The sequence below is a fragment of the Aquarana catesbeiana genome, linkage group LG02, assembly GCF_042186555.1.
Source record: "Aquarana catesbeiana isolate 2022-GZ linkage group LG02, ASM4218655v1, whole genome shotgun sequence".
Classification (NCBI taxonomy): domain Eukaryota; kingdom Metazoa; phylum Chordata; class Amphibia; order Anura; family Ranidae; genus Aquarana; species Aquarana catesbeiana.
This window is the reverse complement of record NC_133325.1, coordinates 384,544,236-384,557,015: the sequence shown is the minus strand read 5'-3', so window position 1 is coordinate 384,557,015 and position 12,780 is coordinate 384,544,236. Positions and strand designations below refer to the sequence as shown.

Below are 12,780 nucleotides of genomic sequence, written 5' to 3'. Positions count from 1 at the left end.
TCCTTCATCAAATAGAGTTTTGAAAGCCTCCCCAGCTTGTCAGCCACATCCACTCCTATACAGCAACATTTCTACTGTTGTTTGGGCTACCATCCTAGAAAGAGATGATCAGTTTTAATTATGCCACACGCTGCTCCTAAAGCTGCAAAACTTAAAAAAAAAACACATACACTCTAGTTTCACAACCAGAACTCACTATAACACTTTTTGTGATAGATGTGTTTATTTCAAATACTGCATAGTATTGTTAATGAATTATAATTTCTATTTTGTTAATTCAAAAATACACTTGATTTAGTAAGCCATTTTTGATTTTAATAATTGATATGTTTATTTTATGAAAAGTTGATGAGCATGATAAGACCACATACATTTACCAAATCTGTGGTTTAACATATATATATATATATACAGTTGAAAAGCTTTAGAATGCAGATGGCATACAAAAGCTCTCATGCTGGTGTGACCTTGTTTCCACCTCCTTCAGACACTGAAGTGACATCTGTACGGACGCTAGCCGTGCTTGTTTCATCCTCACCACCAAAAGGATTGCGTCCGCAGCATATAAGAGTCATTAAGCAGTTTCGGAACTGTGAAAAAATACATAAATACATTAATTCTGAACAAGAAGACATGAAGAATGATGTCTCCCCTGTAGCCAGTCGTCCCTTGACCAGATGGACCATTAGTGAAACCCTAAATTAATCTTCTGGTGGCATGGTCATTACCAGTATAGAAGATAGATTGATCTAAGTTGTAGTCTTTATGTAAATGTACAAGTATTCTATATACAATATTGCCAGGTGCACATTAAGATGCTGGTTACTGCTGGCCCATCATACATTAATACGATGGGGCAGCAGTAACCAGCATCTTAAGCTCTGGAGGATACATACCGTGGACAGGGATTGATTTCAGTTATGTGGCCTTCTAAGACACCTTTGCTGACCACAGTTTTTTTTTACTGCAAAGTTCTGCACACCAAAACAATATACGGTACATGTTTTTTGATTAAATTTTATTTTCCCCTATTCTTTTCTCTCTGAAGACCTGAGTAAGTACAATATTGGAAGAAGTCACCAACCCCCCCCCCCCCCCCCCCAATATCCTGTCCTAGGTTGACAAATATTGCCTTTTTACCAACCTATGCCTAATAGTTTTATGTAAATAGAACATCTGTGGGCATATATCCTAACAGCAGCACATTAATATGACAATGAGCATCATTAAACAGGCCCATTCTGCCTTTGAATTGCTGTTTTTTAATTAGCCTACCAGAGGCTCATATAAGAGAAAGCATTATAGAAAAAATGTGTGCTGTAAGCAGACCTACTGCATTCTGCACTAAATGTAATATGGGTGTATATCTGTTAAATAAGGTAAGAGGGGCTAGCCGTTATGCTTGGACCCTCTGACCATATGGAACCAATTACACCTGCATGCAGTAATTATACCATGGACTTCACATTTCTCTGCACCGTACTCTTCTTACTGCTGTTAGCATATCAGTTTTGGGGATACTTATGGCTGAATTGAACCATGAATTTTAGGTTTAAATAAGGTTGGAAGATAATGATTTAAATGAACTACCTTTCTCTTTTTGTACTGAATGGGAGAAATAATTACAAATATAACAAGCCTTGTGAGGCCTAAACTGTAACAAAGTTGAAGGCATTCCTGCATGTAGACTGTGAAAGATATGGGTAGAAAAAATGTAATGCTACACGTCACTTTATGGATCTCCTTATAACACTACCAATTTATATTTTGGCTAAAACAAGTAGCTATTGCTCAGTTAAGAAGACACAAACCTGCTTATTCATGAAGACATAGATGACAGGGTTATAGACTGTAGCCGTTTTTGAGAAGTATGAAGGCATTGATGCTAACATCGGATCAATAACAATGTCTTTATTAGATGCTGCGACTATGGCAAATGCAGCGTATGGTAACCAGCAGATAAGAAAGGCCAATACCATACCAATGACCATTCTAGACACCTCCCGCTCAGCCCTCTGGGTAGTCTCTGAATCTTTCTGTTGAGCAGCCACCTATGAGAGTACAAGAAAGATACGTATTGTGCTCAGAACTGAATTATGTATATGACTAAAAGTTTCACATACCAAAAAAAGGGGTAATGTTCATGTTTTACACATATCAAAGTATTGGAGGTGAATGATTGAGGTATAACTATCCTATCTGATTAGAGCATGGTTAAAAGAAAGTTGTCAAGAAACAAAGAAAAGCTGCCACTACTGAGCTTCTTTTTTAAGAAATACCTGCCTTACTGTTTTGCTTCAATACATAACTGAAGCACTGACATGAAACAAATTACATGTGAAATCAGAATTTTCTGATCTATACACTTTTTCAAGATCAAGTATTTGAAGCTAGAGTGTCAGCATGCCAACCAAGCAACTATCATTTTCAGGAGATCAACAGTCACGGCCCTTATACTTCTGTCATGACAGGTTTCTATCGTTTCATGCCTAAGCCTATTTCCGACATTTGTTGCTTACAAGTTTAAATCCGTATTTTTTGCTAGAAAATTAATTAGTACCCCCATACATTATATATATATATTTTTTTTAGCTGAGACCCTAGAGAATAAAATGGCAATTGTTGCAATATTTTATGTCACATTGTATTTGCGCAGCGGTCTTTCAAATGTAATTTTTGGGGAAAAAAATACACTTTCATGAATTAAAAAACAACTAAAGAGTAAAGTCAGCTCTATTTTCTTTTTGTATAATGTGAAAGAGGATGGTACGTCCAGTAGATAGACACCTAACATGTCATGCTTTCAAATTGCGTACAATTGTAGAATGGCGGCAAACTATGGTACCTAAAAATCTCCATAGGCACCGCTTTAAAAAAATGTAACAGTTGCCAGGTTAGAGTTACAGAGGAGGTCGTTTGCTAGAATTATTGTTCTCACTCTGACGATCGTGGCGATACCTCATGTGTGATTTGAACACCGTTTACATATGCGGGCACGACTTACGCTTTCCTTTCCTGACGGGGGGGGTGCTTTAAAAAAATTTTTTTTTCTTATTTTTTCTTTTTTTGTTTTTCACAAATTGTCCCTTTAACCACTTCAGCCCCGGAGGATTTGGCTGCTCAATGACCAGAGCACTTTTTACAATTTGGCACTGCGCTGCTTTAACTGGTAATTACGCCGTCATGCAATGCTGTACCCAAACTAAACTTGCGTCCTTTTTTTCCCACAAATATAGCTTTCTTTTGATGGTATTTGATTGTCTCTGCAATTTTTTTTTTTGCGATATAAACGGAAAAAGACCAAAGATTTTGAAAAAAAAATGATATTTTCATTTCATTGTTTTTCATAATATATATATAATATAATATATATATATAATATATATCAATTTTAGTCACACATTTAGGCAAAATGTATTCAGCCACATGTCTTTGGTAAAAAAAATATCAATAAGCGTATATTTATTGGTTTGAACAAAATTTTTAGCGTCTACAAACTAGGGTACATTTTCTGGAACTTACGCAGCTTTTAGTTTATGACTACCTCATTTCTTGAGGTGCTAAAAGGGCAGGGCAGTACAACCCCCCCCCCCCCCAATGACCCCATTTTGGAAAGTAGACACCCCAAGGAAATTGCTGAGAGGCATGTTGAGCCCATTGAATATTTTTGTCACAAGTGATTGAAAAATGACAAAAATTTTTTTTTTTTTAAATTACACGAAGTTGTCACTAAATGATATATTGCTCACACATGCATGGTTATATGTGGAATTACACCCCAAAATACATTATGCTGCTTCCCCTGAGTATGGGGACACCTCATGTGTGAGACTCTTTGGGAGCCTAGCCGCATACAGGACCCCAAAACCAAGCACCCGCCTTCCTGGATTTCTAAGGGTGTAAATTTTTTATTTCACTCCTCACTACCTATCACAGATTCGAAGGCCATAAAATGCCAGGATAGCATAATCCCCCCCCCCCCCCAAATTACCCCATTTTGGAAAGTGGACACCCCAAGCTATTTGCTGATAGGCATGTTGAGTCCATGGAATATTTTATATTTTGCAACAAGTTGCGGGAAAATTACATTTTTTTTTGCACAAAGTTGTCACTAAATGATCTATTGCTCAAACATGCCATGGGCATATGTGAAATGACACCCCAAAATACATTCTGCTGCTTCTCCTGAGTGCGGGGATACTACATGTGGAAGTCTTTTTGGGTGCCTACAGGACCCCGAAAACCAAGCACCGCCTTCAGGCTTTCTAAGGGCGTGAAATGGTGATTTCACTTTCTCACTACCTATCACAGTTTAGGAGGCCATGAAATGACAAGCTAGCACAACCCCCCCCCCCCCCCCCCCCCATCCAATGACCCCATTTTGGAAAGAAGACACTTCAAGCTATTTGCTGAGAGGCATTTTGAGTCCATGGAATCTTTTATATTTTGCCATAAGTTTCTGGAAAATTACAAGTTTTTTTTTTTTACACAAAGTTGTCACTACATGACTAAATGATATATTGTTCAAACATGGTATGGTTATATGTGAAATTACACCCCAAAATGCAATCTGCTGCTTTTCCTGAGTATGGGGATACCACATGTGTGGGACTTTTTGGCAGTCTAACCGCGTACAGGACCCCGAAAACCAATCACCGCCTTCTAAGGGCGTACATTTTTTATTTCACTCCTCGCTGCCTATCACAGTTTCGGAGGCCATAAAATGCCCAGATAGCACAACACCCCCCCCCCCCCATAAACCAATTTTGGAAAGTAGACACTCCAAGCTATTTGCTGAAAGGCATGTTGAGTATTTTGCAGATCTCGCTTTTTGTCACAAAGTTTTGAAACTTGAAGAAAGAAAAAAAAAATTCAAAAATAAATGAGATCTGCAAAATACTCACCATGCCTCTTAGCAAATACCTTGGGGTGTCTACTTTTTCCAAAATGGGGTAATTTGGGGGGGGGTTGTGCTATCTGGACATTTCAGGGCCCCTGTAACTGTGATAGTTAGTGAGGAGTAAAATCACAATTTTACGCCTTTAGAAAGCCTGAAGGCGGTGCTTGGCTTTTGGGGTCCTGTACGCAGCTAGGCTCCTAAAAAGTTTCACATGTGGTATCCCCGTACACAGGAGAAGCAGCAGAATGTATTTTGGGGTGTAATTCCACATATAACTTTGCCATGTTTGAACAATATATCATTTAGTGACAACTTTGTGTAAAAAAAAGAAAAAAATTTTAATTTTCCCAAAACTTGTGGCAAAATATCAAATATTCCATGGACACAACATGCCTCTCAGCAAAAAGCTTGACGTGTCTTCTTTCCAAAAAGGGGTCATTTGTGGGGGTTTTGTGCTATCGTGACATTTTCAGGGCCTCCGAAACTGTTATAGGTAGTGAGGAAGTGAAATCACCATTTTACGCCCTTAGAAAGCCTGAAGGCGGTGATTGGTTTTCGGGGTCCTGTACAAGGCTAGGCTCCCAAAAAGTCTCACACATGTGGTGTCGCCGTAATCAGGAGAAGCAGCAGAATGTATTTTGGAATGTAATTTCACATATGCCCATGGCATGTTTGAGCAATAGTTCATTGAGTGACAACTTTGTGCAAAAAAAAAAAAAAAATTTTCCCGCAACTTGTGGCAAAATATCAAATATTCCATGGACTCAACATGCCTCTCATTAAATAGCTTGGGGTGTCTACTTGCCAAAATGGGGTCATTTGGGGGGTTTTGTGCTATCTTGGCATTTTATGGCCTTCAAAACTGTGATAGGTAGTGAGGAGTGAAATAAAAAATTGACACCCTTAGAAATCCTGAAGGCGGTGATTGGTTTTTGGGGTCCTGTACGTGGCTAGGCTCCCAAAAAGTCTCACACATGAGGTATCCCCGTACTCAGGAGAAGCAGCAGAATGTATTTTGGGGTGTAATTCCACATATAACCATGCCATGTTTGAAAAATATATCATTTAGTGACAACTAAACACCCACTCTTCTAACCACTTGAAGACAAAGCCCTTTCTGACACTTTTTGTTTACATGAAAAAATATTTTTTTGCAAGAAAATTACTTTGAACCCCCAAACAGTATATATTTTTTTAAAGCAAAGGCCCTACAGATTAAAATGGTGGTGTTGCAATTTTTTTTTTCTACACAGTATTTGCGCAGCATTTATTTTGGAAAAAAGACACTTTTTTCATTTTAAACACACTATATTGTCCAAATGTTTGAAGAAATAAAAAAGATGATCTTATGCCGAGTACATGGATACCAAACAAGACATGCTTTAAAATTGCGCACAAACGTGCAGCGGCGACAAACTACATACATTTTTAAAAGCCTTTACAAGTTACCATTTTAGATTTACAGAGGAGGTCTACTGATAAAATTACTGCTCTCAATCTGACCTTCGCGATGATATCTCACATGCGTGGTGCAATTGCTGTTTACATATGACACCAGAGTGACGCTTGCGTTCGCCTTTGCGTTCGCCTTTGCGTTTGAGCATGGGGAGACAGGGGTGCTTTTTTTTTTTTTTGATTATTTATTTTGCTTTTTTATTATATTTTTGAACTGCTGCTTTCATTCTTTTTTTTATCATTTTTATTGTTATCTAATGGAATATAAATATCTCCTATGACAGCAATAGGTAATGACAGGTACTCGTTTTTGAAAAAAATTGTGGTCTATTAGATTGTAGATCTCTCCTCTGCCCTCAAAGCATCTGACCACACCAAGATCGGTGTGTTAAAATGCTTTGCCAATTTCCCAATGGCGCTGTTTATATCCGGCGAAAGTCATGAAATTCTCGTAGTTTCCGTTTTTTAGGCCATAGAGATGATGGGAGCCGTTCTGGTCTCTGATCAGCTCTATGGTCAGCTGGCGGAACCACTGGCTGCATTCTCGGGTTCCCTGTTGGGACAGAAGAGCCCGAGAAAACCATGGAAGACGGTGGGGGGAGATGTTCCCTCCCACTGCTTGTAAAAGCAGTCTAGAGGCTAATTAGCCGCTAGGATTGCTTTTACATGAAAGTCGACCGCTGGCTGAAAAGAATGATACCAAGATGATACTTAAACCTGCAGGCATCATTCTGGTATAACCTCTCAAAGTCCGGCAACATACCAGTACATTGCTGGTCCTTGTTGGGCATACATTGTAATGTTCTTTTTTTCATTCAGCCTGTGGGCTGAACTAAAAAAAGGGATTGATCGGTGGGTATGCCCACCATTAGAATACCGCCCTTCATCCACCTACTTCTAATGATGGTGCACCATTTTTTTATAACTGTGGTGGTGAAATCACCTCTTACAGCACTGGAGTCGCTGATTTACGTATCATGGGAGCAAACGCTGTTGCTGTCAAGATAAATAAATCAGTGCTGCAGCTGAATGGTGTACCTGCTAAGCAAATGATGGTTAACAATAAAGCAAAGTAACATTACAGTATAACAGTAATAGGGCGTACACATGGTCGGACTTTGTTCGGACATTCCGACAACAAAATCCTAGGATTTTTTCCGACGGATGTTGGCTCAAACTTGTCTTGCATACACACGGTCACACCGAGTTGTCGGAAATCCGATCTTTCTGAATGCGGTGACGTAAAACACGTACGTCGGGACTATAAACGGGGCAGTGGCCAATAGCTTTCATCTCTTTATTTATTCTGAGCATGCGTGGCACTTTGTCCGTCGGATTTGTGTACACACGATCGGAATTTCCGACAACGGATTTTGTTGTCGGAAAATTTTATCTCCTGCTGTCCAACTTTGTGTGTCGGAAAATCCGATGGAAAATGTCCGATGGAGCCCACACACGGTCGGAATTTCCGACAACACGCTCCGATCGGACATTTTCCATCGGAAAATCCGACCGTGTGTACGGGGCATAAGACTTACCATACCTGCAAAGCAAATACAATAAAACATAGTAAAAATAAAACATTTTTTAAAACAATCTGTGCTTAAAAATATATGCCGAAGCATGGGGGCAATCCGCCCCTAATGTTAGGAGCAAATCGCTCCTCCACCCCTGCCCCCATGCTTCGGCATATATGCTTTTTTTTTAACTGTGATGGTGAAATCACCTCCGACAGTGCTGGAGTCATGGCTTTACATATCGTGGGAGCAAATGCTGTTGCTGTCAAGATAAATAAACCCGTGCTGCAGCTGAATGGCATACCTGAAAACAAAAAATGGTTAACAATAAAACAGTAAAGTATAAAAGAATTACATACCTAAAAAGCAAACATAATAAAACATAAACATTGCATTGTAGAATACAGTAAAATAGAGCAGAACAATAGAGAGAGAGAGAACAATAAAACGACAACTATTTTTTTTTTTTTTTTTATTTAATTTTTTGGGGTTTTTTTAACTTTTTTTTTACACTTTTATTTGTACTGTAACGGTTCGGTTCTAGGTTCGGGTCTCCCAAAATGCGATGGGATCTTTGAAGACCCTGTGAATGTGTGACCTAGTCTGTGCAGTGCTGTAGCCTACGCTAATACTCCACTAGTGTGTAGTAGCGTTCAAAACATTCACCAATGCAAAGACCAGGATGGTCAGGAAGAAGAGGGACAATAATAGAGGGTGTCACGCCTATATCCGCGCTTTCTACAGACACTACATTTTCTTTGGGGGGCTCGTTGGGTAGGGGTACCAGGGAGCACATACGAAAAATGCCTCTCATGCAGCCGGCTTATTGCATTTGGATTTGGAAGTTGGGCCACAGCACCGTCTGGAAACAGAAGGGCTGTGATGATCTCTTCCTGGAATTTAAGGAAGGATCTAGTTCATCCTGTAGCTTTGTATAGCACATAAGCATTCAGCAGAGCCAATTGAAATAAGTATACAGACACTTTTTTGTACCAGCGTCTGGCCTTACGGGCAAGTAGGTCGTTGAGGTCCACCCCTCCCATATTGAGGTTATATCCGTGGACACAGAGGGGTTTCTCCACAACACCAGTCGCCATAGGAATTTGGATCGTCGTGTCTGCGTGAAGGGAGGACAGAACAAAAACATTCCGATTATCCCTCCACTTCACAGTGAGCAAATTATTACACTTCAAGCAGACTCTCTTCCCCAGCCTAAGATGGGAATCTACAAGCCGCTGGGGTAAGCCCCGGAGATTAGATTGCACGGTGCCACATGCACCAATTCTGTGATCAAATGACTAAAAAGTGGCACACTCGTGTAATAATTGTCCACATACAAGTTGTACCCCTTTCCGAATAAGGGTGACAAAGTCCCACACAAACTTACCAGTGCTCCCTATGTAATCTGGGCAGTTCTCCAGCTCTATGTGACTATCTCTTCCCTCATAAACCATAAAACTACATGTATAGCCTGTGGCCCTGTCACAGAGCTTATACATCTTGACCTGGATCTGGCATGCTTGCTGGGAAGATACTGTTTGAAAGACAAGCGGCCAGAAAACTTAATCAGGGACTCATCAATGCAGACAAGTTGATGGGGTGTAAACAAGGCTGCAAACTGTTGGTTGAAGTGGTTTAGGAGGGACCGAATTTTGTAGAGCCGAACATATCCAGTGTCACCCCGAGGACGACAGAGTTCATTGTCATTGAAGTGCATGAACCGCAAGATCGTGCCCTGGTCATGGAGGCAGAGAACACGGCATATGGTGAATTGGGTCAGTGGACAAATATGACCGCAACTCACTCTTTTTTGCCCATGAGGAGGGATAGGCCCAGAAAGTTTTTACATTCAGAAACCGTAATAGGTTTCAATCTCTGGCAAGGGTCAAATGGGGATTATTATGAATTGACCAGCATACAAATTGCTTTGGTCCACAAAGATCTATAGAAATCTTCCGTGAAAAACAGCAAATAAAAATCAAGTGATGTAAAATCAACTGTTTCCACCTGAATTCCGGGTTAGCCAGTGAATGGGGGAAGTACGGGTGCTTTAGAAGTGGTGGGCTCCCAATTAGGATTGGTAAATGCAGCAGGAAGGGCACTATGGGCTCAACGGGCCTGTCTTTGTCTTCTTGGTGGCTGCAGGACGCTAGCCACCGCACCAGCTTGAACTGCACTTATGGAACTCGCCACGTCACCACGTGTTACTGAAGTGTTGGTTTGACTACGGCCAGGGTGTACTAGGCCGCTGGTGCTTGCCAGTTCACCAGAAGGATGAGCAGCACTAGTACTGGCTCTCTGCTCCATACGAGGGCCCTGCTGTTCTTGCACCTCAACGACAGCAGAAAAACAGGGTCAGGTACGCCTGACCTTGGCAGGGACCACAACTCCATCATCTGAGCTGAGCCTGAATGTGACAGATGAGTGACTTCCTCTTCACTATCTGTCATGCTCAGAAATGTGTAGGCCTCTTCACTACTGTACCTTCGATTTGACATTTTGAATTCTCTCTGAATTTACTGGTACAGTAGTGAGACTCACAGGAAAAAGAGCTCCTGACTGTCAGCGACTGATTCAAACGCTACCAAAAACCTGTTAGCGTTTGCAGGGATCAGGCCCGACTCTCCGAATGCTGCAGTTATGTTGTGTTTTTGTAAGTGACAGTGATCGATTGATACTGCACTTGGATGGGGTGGGGTGGGGTGGGCTGGGCTGGGCTGGGCGGAGGGGCTAAACGCAGGTGCTAGCAGGTATCTGGGCTGCATTTTTGGGAACCCTAAACCGCTGGGGACGCTAGTATAGATCGAATCAGATATTGATCCATTCAGACACTATATTATTATTATTATTCAGGATTTATATAGCGCCGACAGTTTACGCAGCGCTAGGTAGGCGTATGGTGTGTGCATGGGTGTTATCGCTACTGGCACTAATCTGACGCTGCCTGGGGCGACGCAGACCCTGACTGATGCTAAAACCTAACTGATATCACCTGCCAGACGATCAGGGGGTTAAACCTTCATTGGGTAATATACGGTGGGTGCCCTGATGCTATAAAAAACTAACTAACACTAATACGGTGATCACTGGTGACAGGGGGTGAAAGGGTTAACTAGGGGGCAATCAGGGCTTAAAACTTTTATTAGGCAATATATGGGGGTACCTGACGCTATAAAAACCTGACGGTGAAACTAATCAACTAACTAGCATCACCCGTGACACAAATACAGCGATCGATTAGTGACACTGGCGACAAGGGGTGAAAGGGTTAACTGGGGGCGATCAAGGGGTTAAGCCTTTATTAGCGGGGTTAGACCTAGACCTAACGGGGACTTCTAATAACTGCCCTAACACTTATTTCAGTCACAAATGACACCAATGCAGTGATCAGTGAAAAATCTGGAAACTGCAATTGGTGACACAGTGACAGGGAGTGAAGGGGTTAACTGGGGGGGTGGTAAGTGTATCTGTGTGTACTGGTGTTAGTGTAGTGTTGTAGAAGAGTAATGGTGAATCCGCGCAGTGGAGATAAATGCACCTATAGCTCAGAATTGCTGCCTCCACAGATGCAATTGCCACCTAGGTGGAAAAAACTGTGCTGGAAGAAAGTCAGATGTGGGTGTGGCGCTATTCTGGTATCAGGCAAGGTACCATACCTCTGTGCTTATCACCTGCTAATAGACCAGTGTGAGGTTTTTGGGATGACTTGAATTCCCGAAACACTTTATCCCGAAAAAACAAAACCATAAATAATATTAATAAAAAATATAGGAAAATATTGCGTGAATGATTTCCTTTAGATAGTGGCTGACTAATCCTGCTCACCATCTACCAAGTGGTACTACTTAGCAAAGTGTACAATTGTTACATACATTCATCAAAATGTCCATGGGGGAGGGGGGGGAAGGAGAGGGGGGGGGAATGGAGGGGAAGGGAGAAGAAGGAATATGAGGTCCAGGCAGTGATAAAGTGACTTGTGCTCAAAAGCAGGTGGTGATCCAAAAAATAAATATTGTTTTAAATAGTCCAAATTCGAAAGGCCCAGGTTATGCTGTGCCTGCAAACTTTTTCCTTTTGGTAAAACAATATTGTGAAAAACAATCTTCTTATTCCAGTGTGCTTTTGTGACTGTGCCTTTAAAACGTGCTCCTACTGTGCAAATACTCACCGGATACTGTCACCCCTGCAGGTGTATTGCGCGGTCACAGTTTGTGCCACTGTGCAGCAGGCTCTAGCTTGCCGGATCGTGTTTATGTTAACATAAAAAAGAAGGGGTGCCCATAGCGTAAAAACTTTTAAAACTTTTATTCAAAGATAAATAGAATGGTACTCACATAATGAAAATGTCAATATAGCATGAAAGATCTGAATTTGAACCGTCAAAAATCCTAGGTACGATCTGTTTAGGAGATGACGCAAGACGTTGGTCATGCCACGCCCTACACGTTTTGTCGTTGGACGTCTACGGGAGCGTGCCGCTTGCAACATCTCCTACCCTTATATAGTGTGCGGTGTTCATGCTGCACATGCTCATTCAGTTTAACGGCGGCCATTTTGCCTGTGGTTTTTGCAGACCAAAGTCCCTGCCAATTACCTATCTACTGCAGTTTAGGAGTTTATTCCCACTAGGTGTGGTTTGTATTCAAATTGGTGACTCCGCAGATCTTATTCCTCAAAACTGTGTTGGTGACACCGTTCTTCTAATATGTTTTTAATCGGTGTAGTTGTTTGCGCAGGACAGCTTTTAATGAAAGACCACATATCATAGCCAGGGTTCGTTATAACGGTTTTACACAACAACATATAGAAAAAAGGAAAAATATTTAATAATTAAAATAAAATTAAAATGAAAAATAAAACCACCTATAATTAAAAACATATAGGAACAAACACTATAATTAATAAATG

General features: G+C 41.0%; 1 protein-coding gene across 1 annotated transcript in view; it reads right to left on the bottom strand.

Moving 5' to 3' along the window:
* Positions 1 to 442: 442 nt before the first annotated feature.
* LOC141128089 (pinopsin-like) overlaps positions 443 to 12,780 on the bottom strand; it is a 130,941-nt gene continuing 118,603 nt past the window's right edge. Inside the window, exons 4-5 of the mRNA XM_073615158.1 lie at positions 1,812 to 2,051; positions 443 to 590 (exon numbers count right to left, since the gene is read on the bottom strand). Of these exons, the coding sequence (XP_073471259.1) occupies positions 453 to 590; positions 1,812 to 2,051 (378 nt within the window). The 3' untranslated portion in view covers positions 443 to 452. The remainder of the gene's footprint in view (positions 591 to 1,811; positions 2,052 to 12,780) is intronic.